Source organism: Podarcis pityusensis (assembly GCF_964106645.2).
Source record: "Podarcis pityusensis genome assembly, chromosome: 2".
Lineage (NCBI taxonomy): Eukaryota > Metazoa > Chordata > Lepidosauria > Squamata > Lacertidae > Podarcis > Podarcis pityusensis.
Window position 1 is genome coordinate 43,456,573 of NC_138029.1, and position 21,030 is coordinate 43,477,602.

General features: G+C 43.0%; 1 protein-coding gene across 1 annotated transcript; it reads left to right on the forward strand.

The window, feature by feature from the left end:
* Positions 1-9,474: 9,474 nt before the first annotated feature.
* On the forward strand, positions 9,475-13,682 carry DNAJB1 (DnaJ heat shock protein family (Hsp40) member B1). Its single transcript, XM_080995416.1, has 3 exons — positions 9,475-9,846; positions 11,823-12,391; positions 13,054-13,682. The coding sequence occupies exons 1-3, from the start codon at positions 9,636-9,638 to the stop codon at positions 13,282-13,284; spliced, it is 1,011 nt and encodes a 336-aa protein (XP_080851542.1). The 5' UTR covers positions 9,475-9,635; the 3' UTR covers positions 13,285-13,682.
* The last annotated feature ends 7,348 nt before the right edge of the window (positions 13,683-21,030 follow it).

A 21,030-nucleotide genomic window follows, 5' to 3' on the forward strand; every position in this document is an offset into this window, starting at 1 on the left:
CTGAAAACATTCCTAAAAATGGAATTTGAAATCCAAAGTGATAAGCAAAATCATATTTAGAACAATCCAGACATCAACGCATGCTAGCAGTGCATGTCAATACAGTGGTACCTCGGGTTAAGAACTTAATTCGTTCTGGAGGTCCGTTCTTCACCTGAAACTGTTCTTAACCTGAGGTACCACTTTAGCTAATGGGGCCTCCCGCTGCTGCTGCCACCGCACGATTTCTGTTCTCATCCTGAAGCAAAGTTCTTAACCCGAGGTACTATTTCTGGGTTAGCGGAGTCTGTAACCTGAAGTGTCTGTAACCTGAAGCGTCTGTAACCTGAAGCATCTGTAACCTGAGTTACCACTGTACTGTGGGCTGGGAGCTACAGCTTTGCCCAGTGCTCCTCCTCACTTCCTTTTTTGCCCCCTAGTTGTGCCATAGCCCTTTGGTTGGACCAATCCCAGCACCAGCAACCAGGGCTGGATTAACCATTAAACAAAATAAACATGTGCTTAGTGTGTCAAGGGAAGGGGGGCACCACAGATATTTCCCATTGCTGGATTTTTAACATTAATGGTCACACATTGGTCAGCTGAGTGTTCATTCTCTTAGTTGAAGTATATTAAAAAATCCCAACAGAACAACTATGCAACAAGGCAGATCTGATGCCTTGTCTCTACTAAGTATGGAAGCTGATGTGTTACGTAAATTAGTTTTGAGGATCTGACCAAAGACTTTGCAATGAGAAAATGTAGGAGATTCCTCCCCAAAATATAAATAAAGTGGAAGTATAGTCATACCTTGGAACTAAACGCTCCGGTTTTCTAATGTTTTTTGGAAGCTGAACATCTGACATGGCTTGAGTGCAGGAAGCTCCTGCAACCAATCAGAAGCCGTGCCTTGGTTGTCAAACGTTTTGGAAGCCAAACGGACTGCTGGAACAGATAATGTTTGACAACCGAGGTTTGACTGTATTCTTAAAGTCCTAACAATAGCTTTCTGGTGTAAATTTTGTTGAAGGGCTGGTCTGGGGAACCTGCGGTCCTCAAAATGTTGTTGGACTCCAGCTGGCATCAGTCCCAGCAAGCATAGTCAGGGATGTTGGGAGTTGTAGTCCAGCAACAACTTGATGGCCAAATGTTCCCCATCATCCCTGGGCACAAGGTTTCCTAATGCAAGATTCCGACAAGGAATTGAGTAGTAAAAGTAACTCCCTTGAAATTAGGATTTGAGCCATACTTAGTACCAGGACAATGTCCTTTGCCTGCTGTTTGAGCTACTGCTGTGTCAGATCTTCTGTGACATAAATAAAACCAGTCACACTTAGAATAGGAGCTGCTTCACACATACAGTGGTACCTCTAGTTATGAACTTAATTTGTTCTGGAGGTCCGTTCTTAACTTGAAACTGTTCTTAACTAGAGGCATGCTTTTGCTAATGGGGCCTCTTGCTGCCACTGCACCGCTGGCACACGATTTCCATTCTCATCCTGGGGCAAAGTTCTCAACTCAAGGTAACTCTTCCAGGTTAGCGGAGTTTGTAACCTGAAGCGTTTGTAACCTGAGACGTTTGTAACTCGAGGTACCACTGTACCTGGAAATCATGGTATTCTGCTAGTTAAGGAGTTTCCACAAGCCTTGAACCCATACACTGCCCCTCCTTTTTTCCTGTCCCTCCTTTTTCCCTGTAAAGAAAGTGGAAAGTGGAAAATTTTAAACTAATCACAGTTCCTTGGTACATTTGAACTCAGGGAACCGTAGTATATTTAAACTACTGGAGAACAAGCCAGAATCAAGATGGTTTCAGATCCTGGCTTATTCTCAAACCCTACTTAAAAATTTAAAAATTGGACAAGTCTTTTTCTTCTTCCTCCTACCATATGCTAGTATGTGTGCCATCCTAACCATAGAACCACACGAACCAACAGTATTGGCTGAGGGAGACTCAAGGGTGGAGATAACTACCTGTGGGTTACTAAACTCAGTTTCACCCTCTCGCACCTTGCTGAATGAGCTGGCAGCAGCTCCCATCCTGTGACACATCTCATAAAGACTGAACTATCCTTCAGAAAGAGGCCAGCTAGTTATACTTCTGCTAGGTAATCTATGTGCACATCAAAGGCTGCTTTAGCAAGCCTCTTATCCATTTATACCCAGTAGCATCCAAAACAACTGTCTAAAAGAAGTAGAGGGAGGGATGAACTTGATTCCAATGGAGTCCAGAGTCCATTGGGACACTTTTCTTATATTTTGCCCTTGCAAAGTTGATGTTTTTAAAAAGAAATAGCCAGGGTGTGTGGGCCCAAGTCAGATATGGCCCATGGCTGGGGGGAAGGGAGCCATACTGCTATACAGTCATACCTCGGGATAAATACACTTCAGGATAAGTATTTTCGGGTTGCGCTCGGCAGCGACCCGGAAGTAACGGAATGCATTACTTCTGGGTTTCGCCGCTCGCGCATGTGCAGACGGTCAAAATGACATCACACGAATGCACGGAAGCAACGAAACACGACCCGTGCACGTGCAGACACGCAGACGCGTCTTACATTCTGTTCAGGATAGGAACGGGGCTCCGGAACGGATCCCTTTCACATCCCGAGGTACCACTGTAGTCTCCTCTCCACCATGGTCCCAACTGGATTTCCATTCCATGTACACTACTCTGAATGGAAGTAAAGCACCTACTGACGCCAATGGTAGCTTTCAATAGGTATGATGGGCCATTTCAATCAGGAGCAGAGCAGGGATGAAGGGTCCTGATTCAGCTCAGTTGCCACCCCCAGCCCATTTATCTTTTTAAAGTCAACAACACGAAAACATCACATGTAGTTTAGCCCTTATCTCTTCTTAATACTAGCTTCTTAGGACAACGTGAACAGGTCACAGGATGGACATGGGTTAGATCCCTGTCATTATTTATCATCATCCTTGTTATGAGTTGTGACTATTGTTGTGACCATTTCCTTTAACTCCTGGCTTCTCTCTTAACTTCTCAGAGGACTCAGAGGTTGCAGAATCTCAGAGTCCTAGCAAAATTACTCTATTTGTTGTAGTGAAATCACTGTAATCACAAAATGCCTAGTTTGTTGCCGGATTTCACTGGTTTTTAAAAATAGCCTCCTTTTTCTAGCCTAGTGATATTTTAAAAGCTTGTATTCCGTGAGCAGAAAGATCAGTTCAATTCTCTGTGCCTATGCCTACTCAGAACCCTTTTTCAAGTAAAATCTATACCCAAGGCTAGGTAATAAACACAAGTTTTCATTTTTCATTGTTAATGGGAATCATGCAAATACTTTAATGAAAGTCCCACAACTGATTCAGTCCTTCACTCAGAACAGAGGTTGCACAATTTGAATTGGCTAATGCTACACTGATCGCAGGGTCAGAAATGTCACAAGTGAATGAACAGAAGAGATGAAATGGAGAGATAAACTACAGTATTTAATTGTTCATTTCAAACCCCTCTCCTGCTGCTTTTCTACCCCCACTCTGCAAACGCAAACACACACACCCCGAAGTGTTCCATGTTATTAAAAAAGATGATGCAGTGAAAGAAACCATGGAGTGTAATTCAACACTGAGGTTCACTAGGATGTAAGGAAACAAAGAAGCTGGCCATTGCAGCGCTCAGAAAAATAATACACTGTTTTGATAACACTAGGCGTTCCCAGACAACCTGATTATTGAGCATTCATTCTGATTTGTTTGTGGGTTGGCCGGGCAATGTTAGGGCAAAGCAAGTGTTGCTCCACAATTTCCACTGCATTTCCTCATCACTTTCATTATTGCAAGAACTTATAGTGAATTACAATTTTGCAACTTGAATTTCCGGGCATGTGATTAAATCCCACCCCAAAGTAGTGACCATCTGGAAGTGCCTGCCGCTTAGGAGATCACCACATTCAACATTTGTATGCGGTATATTTAGGGATGCAATAAAAACAAAGTAAAACAGAAATAACTCCTTCATTTTTATGCAACAAACTAATTCCAATATTCAGCTGTGAGCTTACACATTTTATGTTTTGGACACCATGTGGTTTCTAACTAACTTATTGCATCAACACAATGATTTATGCTTGGGCAACAAAATGTTTCCCACTCTGCTCGCCTCTCTTCCCCCATGCATGCTGCATGCCCTTCCCAAATCTTCTCTGAAAGGTTTGGAAAACCCCAAATAAGATTTGGGAGGAGAGTGGGAGAACATTCCATTGCACATCAATCCTTGCTCCAACTGCACTTAGTTGGAGAAGCTTTTTAAGCAATTATGAGTGATATCCAAGAGAACATGGGAAGCAAACCAATGGAAGACTGGATAGACTGGATAGAGTTCCCATAATCCAACTTAACATGTGAATCCTTACCTTTAATTGCTTAAAAGTAAAATGATGCTATGTTGTGGTCCCTAGCGCTACTCTAAAAACACCTGTCATGTGCAGGAGTTGCTCTGTGTTCCTTTTTTCAGCCTTCTATCATGCTGAAGACCTTTTAGTTAGAAACTGTTTTCCCTTATACTGGCAGCAGCCAGAGTTGGTGACATAAACAGGGTACTTTTATGGTTGCCATGCCAAATAATGGCCAGTAAACCAAGCCAACCTACCACAACTATTATCTCCAAGCAATCCTAAACACTGGCAGTTTCCATTTAGCACACAAATGTGTACCTTCTGGATCCTACAGAGCAGTCATATTCCTCCTGAATGGACATAAAAATCATTTGCAAAGCTATTTTATATCTAAATTTTATCTAATGAAATGCCATAGAAATCTTAAGTGATGATGATAGTCAAACTGTTTATACACCTGATTATCTTATCTTTTCCAGGTTCAGGTACCTGGGTTTAGAGTTAGCACATATTTCTTGAGATGTCTCCATGAACACCAGTTCTCCATCTCTTCTCCCTCCTTGGCTGCATGCTGTGATTCACACTAATAGATGATCTCCGGACATCTGATGCACTTTCTATATTTTAAACCTCGCCCTTTTGGAAAGGATCTCAGTTCTAATAATAATGGTATTAGAACCTGGGATGCTCTGATGCTCTACAGAATTTCCAATTTGTTTTTCTTCTCCTTTATATCTGTCAGGGAAAGTGCCCAGTACACATCTTGAATGTCATTCAATTCATGCTTATTTATCTTTTAGCTCATCCTATTCTGTTCAACATCTGGGTGGGTATTTTTGTTGTGGTTTCTGGCTGTTTTTTTAACAAAATCATTTATTTTTCTCCTTGACAATTCCTTCTCATGTTTGCTGTAGCACGCAATCAGTCGAAAAGATGCCTGGTGCTTCTTTTGGACTTTCCTGTTATGTCACATGTGCCATCAAAATGTTTAAGAGGTTAATCGTCAATAATGATGGGGTGAATAACAGTAGAAGGTATACATTTCCTTTCCCGTTTCGTCCAAGAGCCAACAGTGTATTTAGGATTTACGGGTCTTGCTGTGCAAGGGAGAGCAACAGAGACTGGTCTGGATTGGTGAAGATCAGGTGCCTGTTTGTAATTTGGGAGAAGTGAAACTGAAATACTGTACACCATGAGGTCTCTCCTCCTCTTTCCAATTGACTGGAGGCAGGAGCTTTGAGGTTGGATGTGTGAGAGTATTTAACCATGACTAACCCTCAGCCCCAGTTACAATGCGTTCATATTAGTCCCTTACAGTTTTATGCTATTTTGTTGTGAAATCAATCTCGGTCATCTGCTCCAGTGGGTAGTCTCTCTCTTCGGCCTTGGGTTAGTACACACACACACACACACACACTTATTTAGTGCCTTTCCAGACAATAAAAGCAACAAAATTTTATCTGAGTGCTGTAAGCACAGGAACAAATAAAGCCATAAGCCCTGCTGGGTCAGACCAAGAGCCCATCGAGTTCAGCATCCTATTACCCACAATGTCCGCTCAAGGTGCCTTATGGAAACTCACAGGACTTCCTTGTTCTTTCTTCCTAACAATTAGTATTTAGTAATTTACTGCCTCTGAACACGGAGGTCAGATTTAACTATCATGTCTAAGCCCTGTGCTCTACAATGCATGGGGTTAGAGATGTGAAGGCCCAGGGAATGGGAAATTGTGTGTATGGTGTTTTTCTTCCAATTTTCTTCCTGCCCTCCCCAAACTTCAGATCTTTAGGGAGTCTCTACAAATACAAGAGGCTCCTTACTTTAGAGGTTAGTGCTCCCACTCAAGGAGGAGATCCAGAATGGCAATGGTGGGTTTTTTTGGTTCATTTTCACAGGTCTCCTTGTGTGTTAACACTGTTGAAACACACCTGAAGTGGCTTCTGTGTTTAATCATTCTAGCTTTAATAAGATTATCAGCACTTTACCAAGGCTACTGGATTTGTGACAACCTGTCTCCCCTTATAATTCCTTTATAAACAATAGGGAGTGTGCAAGTTAAAAAAAACTATTAAAACATTATCAGCATTTGTAAGCATTAGCATATTCTTAGCAGATAATAAATGTTATCAGTGTAGTAAGGGTGTTAGCCTTTATGTTGGTTTTAGACTGTAAGCCTACAGCCCACTTTGAAATACTGAAGGGCAGAACAGCAGATAAAATCTGCACTTTGATATTTAAAAATAATGAAATTATTAATATTTGTATGATCTTATTCATTAGCTACATATATACATTGTACAGGAGGCAGGACAACAGGGAAGCCTGGGAACAATCTAAAGTGATGATAAACAAGCATGATGTCAACCATACTCTGGGACCTCCTTGATGGGAAAAAGTAGAACTTAACACTTCCTACGTCTTGTGGTCATGCCACCAAGGATGTATTTAGAGGAGGTTTAAGAGAAGACTGCTTTTTAAAAACCCCATGGAGGTTCCCCACCCTGCTTTTGACAGATGTTCTTATCATTAAATTGAGTGCTAAATGAGTTGTATATCTTGCATAACCTCCCATGCTTCAGGCGGGTTATGAAGTGCTGCTTGCAAATGCATCTGGTTTTGTTCTGTGCCTGATTATGAAGATGGTTATGAACACTAATTTTTAAAAAGTTGAAAAGCAGCTCCTAAGAAAATAGAGGAACTGCTTTTGTGATTCACACTCACACATAAAAGAATGTTTTCTACAAAATTCTGAGTTTTTCAGTACCAAAATTTTAATCATCCACTTCTTCTAGAGAGAATGCTTATCTGAAAGCAGAACATCCCAGAGGTAACATATGCTAATGCTTTCTTATCAGGCTTATGAGAGCTGTTACTCTCCAGTTAGAAGTTATTTCAATTTGCATTTATCTAACAACCACTAACCTGCAATTATCTCCTGAATTTCACATTGTAGGGAATTGCTAACACAACACTTTAAAATTACTGCATGCCTAACATAATGATCTACTGTCTGGTCTTTGTTGTAACTACTTAATTCAGAATGAAGTCAGGGCGTGGGCCTGAATAAGAGTTCAAAGGGTTTCAGGAGCAGGCAAGTTCAAGACTAGGGTGCAATCCTATGCACTTACTGGGTAGTAAGCCCCACAGAATATAGTGAGATTGACTTCTGAGTAAACACACAGGGGAGCAGTATTGTGGATTACGTACCATCTTCCTCTATTTTATGAACAAAAGTTATTCACTGAACCATAGAACACAGAGGAGAAACTGATAATCTGCCTCTTAAATTGATCATGCCTTTCCCTGTCTTCAAGTCCAATGGTATCAGTGTGCCATGGAATGCACACTGGTAGGAGAAAAATGATCTTATACATCTTTTAGAACAGAACAGGAAATCTTTTTAAAAGTTAACGCTCACAATTCTAAAACTTATAACTGGAATTTTTTTAAGACTAATGCACCATAAACTGAAGATTTGTTCTTTATAATCTAACAATAAATAAAACTGTTCATGGGCCATCCAGTAATGTGTTCACAGTCTTTGTAGACCTAACTAGTGCTTTTGATTCCATAAATAAGTTTCAACTTAGTATGCCTATTGATTGTTGTGGCTACTTCAAAAGTTCCAGCAAAGATAGCATTACATATGCCAACAAGTCAAAGTTACATTTTTGTCCCTTTTTATTTAATTGCTTATTAACAACATAATACAAGAGGTGCAATCTCCTGCCTTTTTCCTCCTGTTCGGATTCTGATACATACTAATGATTTAGATCTGTTGTCTGTTCACTGAACTGGTTTGAGGTCAATGCTAGTCAATTTCAACTCCTTTTTGCAATAAGTAACACCACAACACTATTTTAAAATGTGGGGTTGCGGGGGGGGGGGGATTCTAAGTGGACAATGGATGACTGCTCCACAAATAGCAGGGGGTCCGTTCATTCGAAACCCTGTTTTGAAACTATTACAACAAGCTATTTTTACAGAATGGGATGAATTGGTGTAGCCTGCCCTTAGTATTTGAAAGGAAAGCAGTTGCCCTGAACTCTGGAGCAAGAGTAATACAGCTCTGCTGGAATTATGCTGGAACAGGTTTTTAGAGAAGCTCTTAGCATTATCCTCAGGTACCTCACCAACCCCGCTGGCAGAAGAGACGGACATACCCTCTATTGAATCAAGGTTTAAGAGGAGTGTAATAATCTGGTATTAATGCAGACTAAATAAAACCAATAATTCAAAAAAATGTTTGTATGGAACAGAAGAGACGAGGGAGTAGGGCACATACCCATCAGGGCAGAAGGAAGCAATATTCACTTCTCATAGAATACAACAGATGACCAGTGGTGTCCAATCTGGACTATGTGAGCAGATTATAAACTTCCACACATTAACGGACGGGGAAGTGATGGAGGATAACCACTCTTCTCAGTGGATGGCGTGATGCCACTGAAAAGGAGCCACACACGCTGCTTGGAGTCTTTTAAAAAATGCTAGAAAAATCTGTGAAATGGGAAGACGAACATCGCTGCCCCCAGACACCTTAAGAAAGGGATCTGCAGGGCTACAGGTCCTATGGGACCTTCACCTCAGCATCTGGGTGTGTTTGGGTTACAGCCGACCTCATTCCTGACCAATGGCCCTACGGTGACCGAGGGACGCAGAACCCTGGCGTCCGACAATCTGCAAAGGGCCACAGGTTCCCTCTCGCTGAATGAGTTATATGAGGGCCCTCTGCGGATTGGCTGCTTTAGATAACAACAAAACGGGGGCGTGGCTTGTGGGCGGAGTTTCTGCTCGCAGGTGATGGCGCACCAGCGAGGGCGGGGCCTCGGCAGGATCGTTTTCATTGGACGGTCCGTAGCTTCTCATCCCGACGCGGGCAACGCGCATCCCGCAGCTTCGCCGGATTCGTCCGCGCCCGGCGAGCGGCCGCCGCGGCATCCAGAACTCTGGAGAATGAGAGCCGTTGGTGTTGTAGAGAATGCTCTTCACCTCCGCAATTAGGGCCGGGGAGGGGGGGGCGAGATCTCGGCAACCGTTACTTTCCCCACCATGTGTGACGCAAACCCCGTTGCCATTGGTGGAGCGTAAGGGGCTGTGGGCCGCGATTGGCGAGGGCAGAAGGGGTGGGCGGGTTTGGGGCGGGGAACGTTGTGGCAAGCTCTGGAAGATTCCTCCGCCCGCCGTATAAATAGGGAGGGGGAAGCGGCTGCCGCTGAGCTATAGCCTGGGCGGCCGAGCGAGGAGAGAGCTAATTGAGCCGGTGATTGTGAGAGCGAGGGCGTCCGGCGACTGGCGATGGGGAAGGACTATTATCGGATCTTGGGCCTGACCCGCGGGGCGACTGAGGACGACATTAAGAAGGCGTATCGCAAGCAGGCGCTGCGCTACCACCCGGACAAGAACAAGGACCCGGGCGCCGAGGAGCGCTTCAAAGAGATCGCCGAGGCGTACGACGTGCTGAGCGACCCCAAGAAGCGCGAGATCTTCGACAAGTTCGGCGAGGAGGGTGCGTGCGTGGGGGCCCGTGGAGGGAGAGGATGCTTGGGAGGAAAGGGTAGAAGCGGGGCTCTCGGGACCGGCGCGAAATCGGTCCCCCTGCACGTTCACACGGCTCCGAAGTCCCGCAGTGGGCTCGCAGCCGTTTGCTCTAGACCGGGTTCCCGAGTGTCTTGCGTATTGTATATACCGCCTCTTAGCTGTTTATTATTCTTTTATATGCGGGAAGAGAATGGGCGAGGAGGTGGAGGGGATCTGCTTGTAGTGTAAAGGACGGGATGCAAAATAAGCCCCGCTTTTTGAGGCGTCATGGAGTCAGGATTAACGCCAAACTGACAGTTTTTCATGTGTTGGAGCAAATGGAAAGTTGAAGTTGAAACTGTGTGGTGTATATACTTTATACGGTATACAAAAAGCACAGGGCAGTCGAGCCATTGTCCTTGAATGGGACGAGATCATTAGAATATTATTTTTTTGCACTTACGTAAGCTAAGCGTTTTTTCCTCCCGCAGAAGTTGTTTTGATACCAGAGAGTACAGTGGTACAGTCAAATAGTGTCATCCCCCCCCCCCCGTCGTAACTTTCCTCCTCTCTCCCTCCTGCCCCACCCTTGAGCGATAACATCTTCTAAAAATCTCTGCTTTTATAACTGATCAACTCTGCCATTTAGCGCTGTTAGGAAGCATTTCCCTGTAGAGTGGCTTTTGGAATGACTGTTCAGCAACTAATCTACCAGGACTGGTTTTCCAAGATAGGTGAAGGGAGGGGAAAGTAGGTGAGAAGAAAGAACAAGTTATTTTACTCTGTCGTCCTGGAAACTAGCCAGATGAGTTGCCATCTTTGAATTGTTCATATAGTATTAAGGTCACTCCTTAAAAATCCACCATTACCTTTCAGGTTCTTCCTGTTTGAGAAACTTACTTTGAAATAAAATGGAAAGCATTTAGGCAGGGAAGAAAGAGAAAAAACTCCTTGTTGTAGGATTTATCTCTATTGTTTTTCTGAGGATCTGTCAGTTTTTCAATAATAAACTTGTTCCAAGTACATGCTTTTCAGCAACTTAGTATGCTTTTTTTGAACTGTTGATTTTTTTTAAAGAAGGAACTAAGCACAATACTGTTACTTTTGTGATATATTAAGGCATGTAGCACATAGGATTGAAGTATTTAAATTTAGTTACAAATATATTAGGTTTGTGTAATTTTTATGGTATTCTATTGCCTGCATTCATAGCAAAATGCTTAGCAGTTTCCTGTAACATTGTTGGTAACGTGTATTGACAGGATAAATTGGGCTGCATGACAGGCTTTCTAAGATAGGTGGAGCCTTTGCTACAAAAAGTCTTCTAGTACTTGCTAGAAGATTCTAGCATACTCGTCATGCTAACCTGTTCTTTACAATGTTAGTTTTGATTTGTAGGTCTGTTCCCAATAATATTTATTGTCATGTTAAAGACCTATTTGTTTATACAGGCTAAGGTGAAATGCATTCTAAGTGGTGCTCTGTTTGTGTAGCAGCATGGATTCAGTTACTGATAATCTCTACAAAGTGTGAAGGTTAGCCAATGTAGGGCCTTCCAGATATTGTTAGATAGCAGTACACATCAGCCCCAACATGACCAACGTTGAGAGGGGATGGGAGTTATAACAAGGTGGAGGACACGGCATTAGCTACTCCTGAATGGTAGGGTTCTCAGCACACTACAATTGAGAAAATGGAGAGAAAGAAGGCTGCAACAGTTCTGATAAAATCTTTACTTGGCATTTCTTTGCTAGCACGTGCTTGGCCTTTTGATACAGGACTTCCTTAGAAGTATTTGATTAAATTCCAGTGGTGTTCTCAGAGTTTAGTAAATTTTCGTATCACAGTAAAAGAGGCACTGAGGAAGAAGTTTTGAAGATTAGGAGTCCTAATATAAATCATGACAGTGCATAGTTCAGTAATTGCTGAAAGAGATTAATTTGTGTGTCCTTGTATGTATTTCAGGACTAAAGGGAGGTGGTCCCAGCAGCAGTGGAGGAGGAGGTCCCAATGGCACTTCATTCACTTACACCTTTCATGGAGATCCTCATGCCATGTTTGCAGAATTCTTTGGTGGGAGGAATCCTTTTGATACCTTTTTTGTCCAGAGGAATGGCGATGAAGACATGGATGTTGATGACCCCTTCACAAGCTTTCAGAACTTTGGTAACATTGGCTTTTCCCGTTCTCGTGGGGGCGCTGAACACATACGCAAGAAACAAGACCCACCCATCACTCATGAGTTGAGAGTATCCTTGGAGGAGATTTACTCTGGATGCACCAAGAAAATGAAAATTTCTCATAAACGTCTCAGTCCAGATGGGAAAAGCACACGCAATGAAGATAAGATTCTAACGATTGAAGTCAAACGTGGCTGGAAAGAAGGAACAAAGATTACATTCCCCAAAGAAGGCGACCAGACACCAAACAACATTCCAGCTGATATTGTATTTGTTTTAAAAGACAAGCCACATAACATTTTTAGAAGAGATGGGTCTGATATTGTATATCCAGCCAAAATCAGCCTCCGTGAGGTAAGTGGAAATTCCTGACTTGTTGCTGATTAATGAAGTGGGGAACAAAGGGTTGGATTCACCGAACATGCCCTGTCAGCAGAAGTCCTAGGCAGGGATTTCTATTTGTACAGTGGGGCTTGCCTCTGAAATTGGCTCGGGGGGGGGGGCATTCAGAGAACCCCAGAGCTTTGTGGGGAGGAAGTGGGGGGGGGGTCATTCCATCAGGCAAGCTGTAATTCTTGCACAGATGGTTTGTTCATGATAGCACAACATTGAACTCCATCTGAAGTTTCTAAATTACTAGATTTTGAAATGGGTAAAAACTGAGAATGTTCCAATCTATTTCCTACACATCACTACACATGATTATAGTAAGTGTTGCTATATTGTGGGCAAACTATTAAGAGTGTACTTCATCAGAGCCTCATGGGGAGTGCACTGAGGAAGCAGATCATGATACAGTAGCAGCAGCACATTTCAGGCACAGTGAAATGTTATGGGATGCTGACTGTATATGTAGCTTCGATGTTCAGCTCAAGAGTTGTCAGCATTTCCTCCTGTCTTCATGAACTCATCAGTTGTCATAGGCCCACTAAAAATACTTGGGTTCAACGGGAATTACAAGAGGGAACTATTTACTGAAAAAGGTATTAACTTCTCTGGCTTGTGTTTGTGTTTAGGCTCTATGTGGCTGCACTGTGAACACACCAACACTAGATGGTAGGAACATACCAATGGTATTCAAGGACATCATTAAACCTGGAATGAAGCGAAGAATTCCTGGAGAAGGTCTTCCATTCCCCAAGAATCCAAGCCAACGAGGGGATCTTATTATTGAGTTTGATATAAGATTCCCAGACAGAATTCCACAGTCTTCAAAAAGTGTCCTAGAACAAATCTTGCCAATATAGTAAGACAGGCAGAACGGGACTGCTGTGCCTCCAAAGCAGAGGAATTGGAACTGGAATCAGGATTTCAGAGTCGCTTTTGGCAGTGGGTAGGGAAGTTAACTTCATGTTGCTAAAAGATTTCTGGGAAATCCATTCTTGCAAGATGAACATTGCACTTCTCAGTGACTTTTGGCCCAAGTTGTCATTGCTCAAAACATTTACAGCAATGCTCAGTTACCCAAGAGAAGGAATTGGCAGAACATCTTTTAATTGAACGTGGAAGACGACAACCAATCATAATTCATGCCTTCACTTAGTTGGCTAACCCTACTCGGGCATGTCACATAGGTCCTCCCATAGGAAGGAGGAGATTACAATCTAAACTGGACTTCAGAAGTAAACACCTCCAATCTCTTGTTTTTGCTGTACTGTGTCTTATTGCATTCTGCACTATCTCATTCCCGGGGGGGTACCTTTAATGTTCAGTTTTCTAACTTGCTTGTTGCTCTTAAGGGTGCCCTTACTAAGCCATTCTAAAATGGTGCCATGTGTTGAAGCTCCTGGAAGGGAAGGCATCCTGAAACTTGGCCATAAATTGCCCTTTTCCAGAAGGTAAATTGGTGGAGTATGGCCTCCCCTGTTAAGCAAGCAGGATGCTGCCTTATAACTTCTGGAAAGCATGTAAGAAGTTTACAGGTTTTTTCAGTGAAATCTTTGACTTCTTGCCATACACTGTTAATATGTCAGACTTGATCCTGGTTGGTTGATTGATTGGACTGGCAGAAAAGATGTAAAATGTTCAGTTGAAGACATTCTTTAATAAATAAGTATTTCAATAGGTGATAACTATTGAAACTGAAAAGAGTAAAGCATTAGTCATTTTTCTTACAAGGTATTGTTTCTAGTAAAGGAACATGTATAGCCTCCTGTAAACATTTTTTTTAAAAAAATATAACTAGTGTAAAGAAACCTAGATGTGAGTGTTTATTGGTTCATGGTCATGAAATAAGAAACTTGTCATACTGAGCTTCTTTCTTCAATGTTCTAGGTTTGAAAAATACCAAATTAATATTAAATAGCTTACAGTTTATGGGCTTAAAATTAAAATGGAATGCATTCCAAGCAATGAAGAAATGCTCTTTAGCTACAACATAAATCCACAGCTTCTGCTGGATCCTTGTCACTAAAATCTCTGAACAGGCATTCCACTGTGCTATCTGATCCTAAAGAGGGATTAAATGGAAGGAAAATAACTGATTATTGCAGGCAAAGCTACCCATTTCTTCTAGAAATGCAACCTGTTTAATTTCCTCAACAAGATTGCTTCTTCATTCCTCTGCGTGATCACTACTAGTCTAATGAATAGCAATTGTAAACCGAAGGGCCTCTGTGTTGCCATATGGTCTTTACATGTTCACTAAAAAATCTCACTGTTACGTCAGAAGTTCTGTACAGTACCAACTGTGTGTCTGATAGACGTGAATTCCAAATAATGGGTCATATACATTATCTCAAACTAAAATTATCTGTCTCTTGTACATAATGATGTGTATGTGCCAAAAATAGCTTGTGAGCACCTTGTTTCTTAATAGGCAAATGTAAGTTTCTACAGGAAAAAGCTAGAGAATTCATCTTCAGGTGGCGGGTTGAGATCTTATGGGCATGCACCAGTAGCATTTCCATCATACGAGTATAAGATTAAGAGATTTAAGATTCCTGGGCATGTTATTTTAGTTTGGGTCTCCAGGGAACTGAAATTGGTCACCTTTAGGAGGAAACAAGCCAGTTACATAGCTATGTGTGGGAGTGTTCTCCAATTGATGGGATTTTTTCCTTCGGTGCCTGAGCTGCTATTATATTTATACCCTGCATTTCCCCCTGTTGGGGCTCAAGGCAGCTTAGAGATAAAAACAATCACTTAAAAACATAAAAACAAACATTAATAGACATAAAACTATACACATATATAAAGTTGGTTTAAAACATACAAATAATTAAAAACAGTACTGCACCAGCCCTTTTTAAAAAAGCAGTCAATTCCCAAAAGCCTGTTGGAACAAGATCTTCACCTGCTGGCAAAAGAACAGGAATAGAGCCAGTCTAGCTTCTCCAGGGAAGATAAAACCTGACATCATTTAGCTGCATCAAATGCAACACTTCTGAATATTCTATCATCAGTGCAGTGCTCTAGAACTGCCACATTGGCTACAGCATCTTTTGATTCACATCAGAAAAGGTGGGAACGAATATTTTTATGATTTCTTTGTTTTGTTGCTCACTCTAATACGGTTCAAGCAACAGCTTCCATGTAACTCATGTGAATGTGACAACTGATTGCACAGAATCACAATTTTCATTGTTGGTAGCTATATGGGATGCACCCCTAACTTCACTACAGATAGCAAACGAATTCAGGCTACACTACAGATTCTGCAGTTACTTAGCTCTTTATGAAACATATATTCTTCAATTTGGCATACCGGTAGGTAAGCTAAGGAGATTGATCAGGCAGGGCCTGTCTCAACCTCTTCTGCGTTGGAGCTGCTTCAACTGTCCATTTGAAAAGAACCCATGATTGCCAAATGGCTTGCAACCTGTGTGTTTCTTACACAGGATGATTGATGGTTAAGCAGGCGTTCACTATAGCTTCCTATGCATATATCCTAATGCAGGAGCAGTGAGTGTAACATATGTTATATAGTTCATGATATTTCCAACACTTAAGTAGTTTGTAGGATTTTTGTCATGATGTCGCTGTCCAAAGACAGGCATCTTACACAGTTGTAATGTCATTAAGTACAGGGGGGGGGGGACTTCAGATTTTTAAAGTATTGGTTTCCATGATTATGAGATAGCTGGGTTTTTGAATCTAGGTTAACTTTTTTATTAGGCAGACAAAAGTAGTGAGGTATGAGGACCCAAGAAGCAAAATATGACAGATGAAAATGGATGACCTAAGCTTGGATCTTCCTTTATTGTAAATACAAGCAGTAAAGTGAGTGAATTTTTTTTATTGTAAAATAATACATGTGTGGTCTAAGGAGGTGTATCTGCATTCTGGTCAAGACACAGCATTGGTACTATATGCATGTAGTCCAATAGGATTCCTGCAAGAAGTTCAGCAAGATGATGAAGAGGCTGTTCAACACAATTTTAAGGTATCTGCTGCCGCCTTCATTTTGATGTTTTTTCCTTCTTCCTCTCCATACCATGGATATATTGGCAACAACTCTACCCTAATACACTACTGTTTATGGTTGTGCTTCCTATAGTCTGTCAATACACACAGATTTTTTTCTAGTGACAATTTAAGCTACAGGGAGTAAAGGCTAAGAATGAAAGCCCTGAAAGCAAACCCTCCAAAGTATTGACTGCCAACTGGTATGTGCTATTGCACCAGCCTCATCCAAATAAGAATTCTTACCGTAAACTTTGCTTAAATTTTAAGGTTTTGTTCTGCATTCTAAGAAATCTCTTCATTTGCTTAAACTCAGTATTTAGCTCCCTGTTCCCAAAAGTCCCAAAGGAGCCTAGTCTATGTGTGCAGCAGGAAGAGGCGGGTAGATAAGTATGTGCTGGATCACATTTCTAAATTATTTGCTATGTGAAGAATTCTCAGTTCTCTACAAGTTGAAAAGCAGCATAACAGAGAGCAACAAGCTGTGCTAGTTTTTAACTTGCTGAATATTTTATATGGGGGCAGGAAGCACATTCCAAAATGTGATCTGACAGCTGAAGCGATTCAGTCTGCTGCATGTGTGAGCCATATGAGCTTGAGCCAAACAAGTTCCAAGAGATTAATTTTAGGAAGCTCAACTAGATAGCAGCCAAGAAGAGTGACAGGGGCTTGATGCTACACATGCAGAATATGGAGGTAAAGTGAACTCTTACCAGTTCAGATGGTAGGCCAGGAATCACATTTTTTTCTATCTGAAGAAAAGCAGTACAGAACAAGTAGAGCACAGGCTTGAGTTGAGCTGCTTTTCCTGGTATGTTAATTCTTAGTGCCTAGCTCATGCGTGGCTCTCCAGATGTTGGCGTCCCACTCCATTGGTCCCAAACAGCACAGCCAAATGGGAGGGACGATGGGAGCTGCAGTCCAATACTATCTGCAGGGCCACAAGTTCTCCATTCCTGGCCTAGGCTGCTAATACGGTAATCTGTGGTATGGCCAGGGCTGGGCTTGTCCATGCAGACAGGCTGCTGCCTCAGGTGGTAGAACCCAAGGGGTGCCTCTGCAGATGCATGCCCCTGCTATCAGAGAAGCGGCTGTGGCGGTTTCTGGGTTTTAGAAAGATGTTATTTGAACCTGGAAGTTGCAGCTGCACAACCCCAGAAAGCGAGGCTTCAGTGGAGGTGGGCAGTGCATGAAGCATGTGCAAGGTGGCAAAATGGGACAGGCCACACCTGGATATGTCACAGAATAATGGCTGGGTAGTTCACAGCCAAACCTATCTGGTACAAATGTTAGGAGTCTACAGAAGTGGACTATGGATGCCATCTTTGGAGGAAGAGCAGGATAATCATGGCTAGCCCAATACATTTTGCTACCTGAAATGAACCAGCAAATCCCTCCCTTAATTTCAAGGTGCACAGCATCACTGAACATGCACAGAACTGAGATTAAATCAACATACCCCCCCCCCCAGCAGTACGTAGGCGAAACATAACACTGGGCAACAATTTTTTACTTTTTGAATGTTGTCTAGATTTCTACAACTAATTTAGGGTATTTTTGCACTGCTGAATCAGGAAATGGCATCTGTTTCTCTCCATCAGGTCAGGTTTTTGTGCTGTGTTGATTTGAAAAAAATCAGATCTTGTGACAATATCGATTACATTTTTGTGGCATTATCAGCTGATTTTTGTCAACACATATCATCCTAAATATGTTTTTAAGAGAAAAAAATGTTTTTCCAACAACATATATTGATTACCTGATAGAAACATCGATTACTGTAAACTGAATGGTGGGCATTGATAAAGGTAAGTACACGTAAATTGCATGTTGCTTCACCATTTTTCAAACTTCAGGGCTTGAACTTCTGTTTCTTGGAACTCCTGGAATGCTCAGCAGCATGGAGGTCTCTCTTCAGAGTCCAACAGTAGTTCAGCCATCATGACTGCGTCCCAGCAACCCTGATACCTGGTCTCCATCTTTCATGTCCTGATGGAATCTCTCCCCCTGCTCGTCACTCACTGAACCCAGGTTCTCAGGAAACCGGTCAATATGTGAAAATAGGTAGTGCCTCTTGATGCTCATGTTGCAGCCCAGGTTTCTGAAAGCAGTCAGCATGTTGTTGACAAGTTCTGCGTAGTTTCTGGCCTTATTGTTGCCAATAAAGTTCTTCACTACCAGAACAAATGCCTTCCACGCTTCCAGTTCCACTTCGTTCATTGAATTTCCGAACTCTGGATCTCTGATGAGCTGACGGATCTGAGACCATCAAAGATGCCAGCTTTCAACTTCTCCATGGTCAATCCTGGAAAAGCCTGGCACAAGTAAGTGAAGCAGTCACCATCCTTGTCCAGAGCCTTGGTGAACTGCTTAAACCGAGCTTGATGTGCAGCGGTGGGAAGAGCATTCTGTCTCTGTCCACCAGAGGGTCGTTGATGACGTTCCTTTCTTTGCAAGGCACCAATTCCTTCCACACAGGCCAGTCCTTCTTCGTGTAATGCTGAGCACGGTCCCTACTATCCCACATGCACAGAAAACATGGGTACTTGGTGAAGCCAGACTGTTGTCCCAACAAAAAGTTCACCATCTTCAGGTCAACACAAATAAACCACTTATGCTGATGATAACCAATTTTCTCCAGCACATACTTCACCGCTTCATAGTTCTCCTTCAGTGTAGTCGAGTGAGCCAGGGGTATAGAGACAAACTGGTTGCCGTTGTGTAGCAGAACACAGTGATCGCTTGCTGCTGTCAATGAACAGTCTCCAATCTTTGGGTTCGTACTGTGGCACTCCAAGCTTGAGCAGAAGCTGCGCAATATCTGCACAGTACACCAAGTCCTTCTCTTCCGAGAAAAAACGGAGGTACTCTTGATGCCTGTTGCGGAAGAAGCTGATGCGAGCACTGTCAGAGAGGAGGTTTTTTTCCTTCAATCTGGATGCCAACAGTTCGGCAGAGTCCTTTGACAATTCTTCGTGGGGCGGCTGCCCCATTAACTTAGTTTTGATCCCCCAACTTTATGCTTTGCCGCACCAATTTGTGGAAGATTTTGAGGTTTTATGACTTCAAACTGATCCCTTTTCGACATAATCACCCAGAACTATCGGACCTGAATACTTCTTGTCATTAAAATAATCATTTCCAATCAAAACAATTATTCAACATGGCACTTTACCCCCACCAACTTCTTCTAAAATGCTCCACACAAGCGTACATGTGAACATAGCTCAAAAACTTGACCTGATTGAGCAAAACCAATGTGATTTTTGGATTCAGCGCATCAGATTCATCCTAGATCAACTGAAAAAATGCAGACAACAAATTTGTTGTTGACCAGTGTAATCAACACTACTATGCTGACTGTCTCCTCATACAACCAAAGATAGCCCCACCCTGCAAATTCAAAGTACTATGGCAGAGCCCAGGGCTAGCCCAAGGCATTTTGACACCTGAGCTGAACCACAAAATGGTGTGTCCCTGCTAGGGAAGATGGGGAGAGTGAAGATATGTATCAGGAACAAAGGCGGGAGGAGGAGACCAGCAGTGCTTCCTATTCACAGAGAGGCGGGATCTGCTGCCCCTGTGGATCCTGCCACCCGAGGCAGTTGCCTCGCCTTGACTTGTGGGTGGGCTAGCCCTGAAAGAGCCACAGCTGTATATTAATATGCAGTGCTTTTTTCTAAAAATAAAAATGAGAGGGGAACTCTCATTTTCCTACTCATATTGAAATACTGCCCCTCAGTGAAGCCAAACTTAGATTCATAAAATGTTTGGGGGTATGTGGACCCGTGCCCCCCCCCGGGGGGGGGGAAACCACTGATTATATGACACAGGGTATTATTATATGACCTATGCGTTTGCGAGTGCTTTACTGAGCTTCCCTGCTGTCTCGCTTTGCCTAATGATAGGACTGGCGCTCGGGATACTTACTCAAAGGCAAGCACCATTATGTTCACAATGGGCCGCCCCAACCTATGATAATTCTGTCACGCCCAATTGATTTCAATGGCATTTTAATCCAGATTTCGAAATCACCAAGAATTGGGAGATTCCCTTCGACGCAGTGAAGGAAAAAGTGGGTGTGGGTGTGATGTGCATCGTGGTGAGCGGATGTTGACACCCCGTTTCTGAAAGTGGGCAAGACGCCCTCCCTCGGTCACCAGTGGGCTGTGACATGTGGGTCCCCCTCCCGGAGCCTTGGACGCCCCCGCTGCCCTCCAAGAACCGCCTCTTCTACGGCCTAAAGTGGAGGGAGAGGCTTTTGCGGGACGAGGAGCGGGGCTGGTTTCGCGTGAAGGCTTTATATGTTTCGATCCTCTCGAATTCACAACAGGTTCCGGGGCGAGGCCGAAGTGGTGAACTCCGGTCCGCCCCTAACCTAGAGAAAAGGCGTGATCGGAATAGCGCGCCTTCCCACCCCGGCACTCGGCTGCTAAGCGCCAGGCACAGACAAGTCTCCCCCTCCCTCCACCCGGGGCAGCTAATTCGCCTCCGGCTCAGGCCGCGCCCGGCCTCCCGTCTTCCCATTGGTTCCAAGCGCGCTGTAGTGACAGAATTGGCCACTAGAAGGCAATGAGAACGCGGACGTG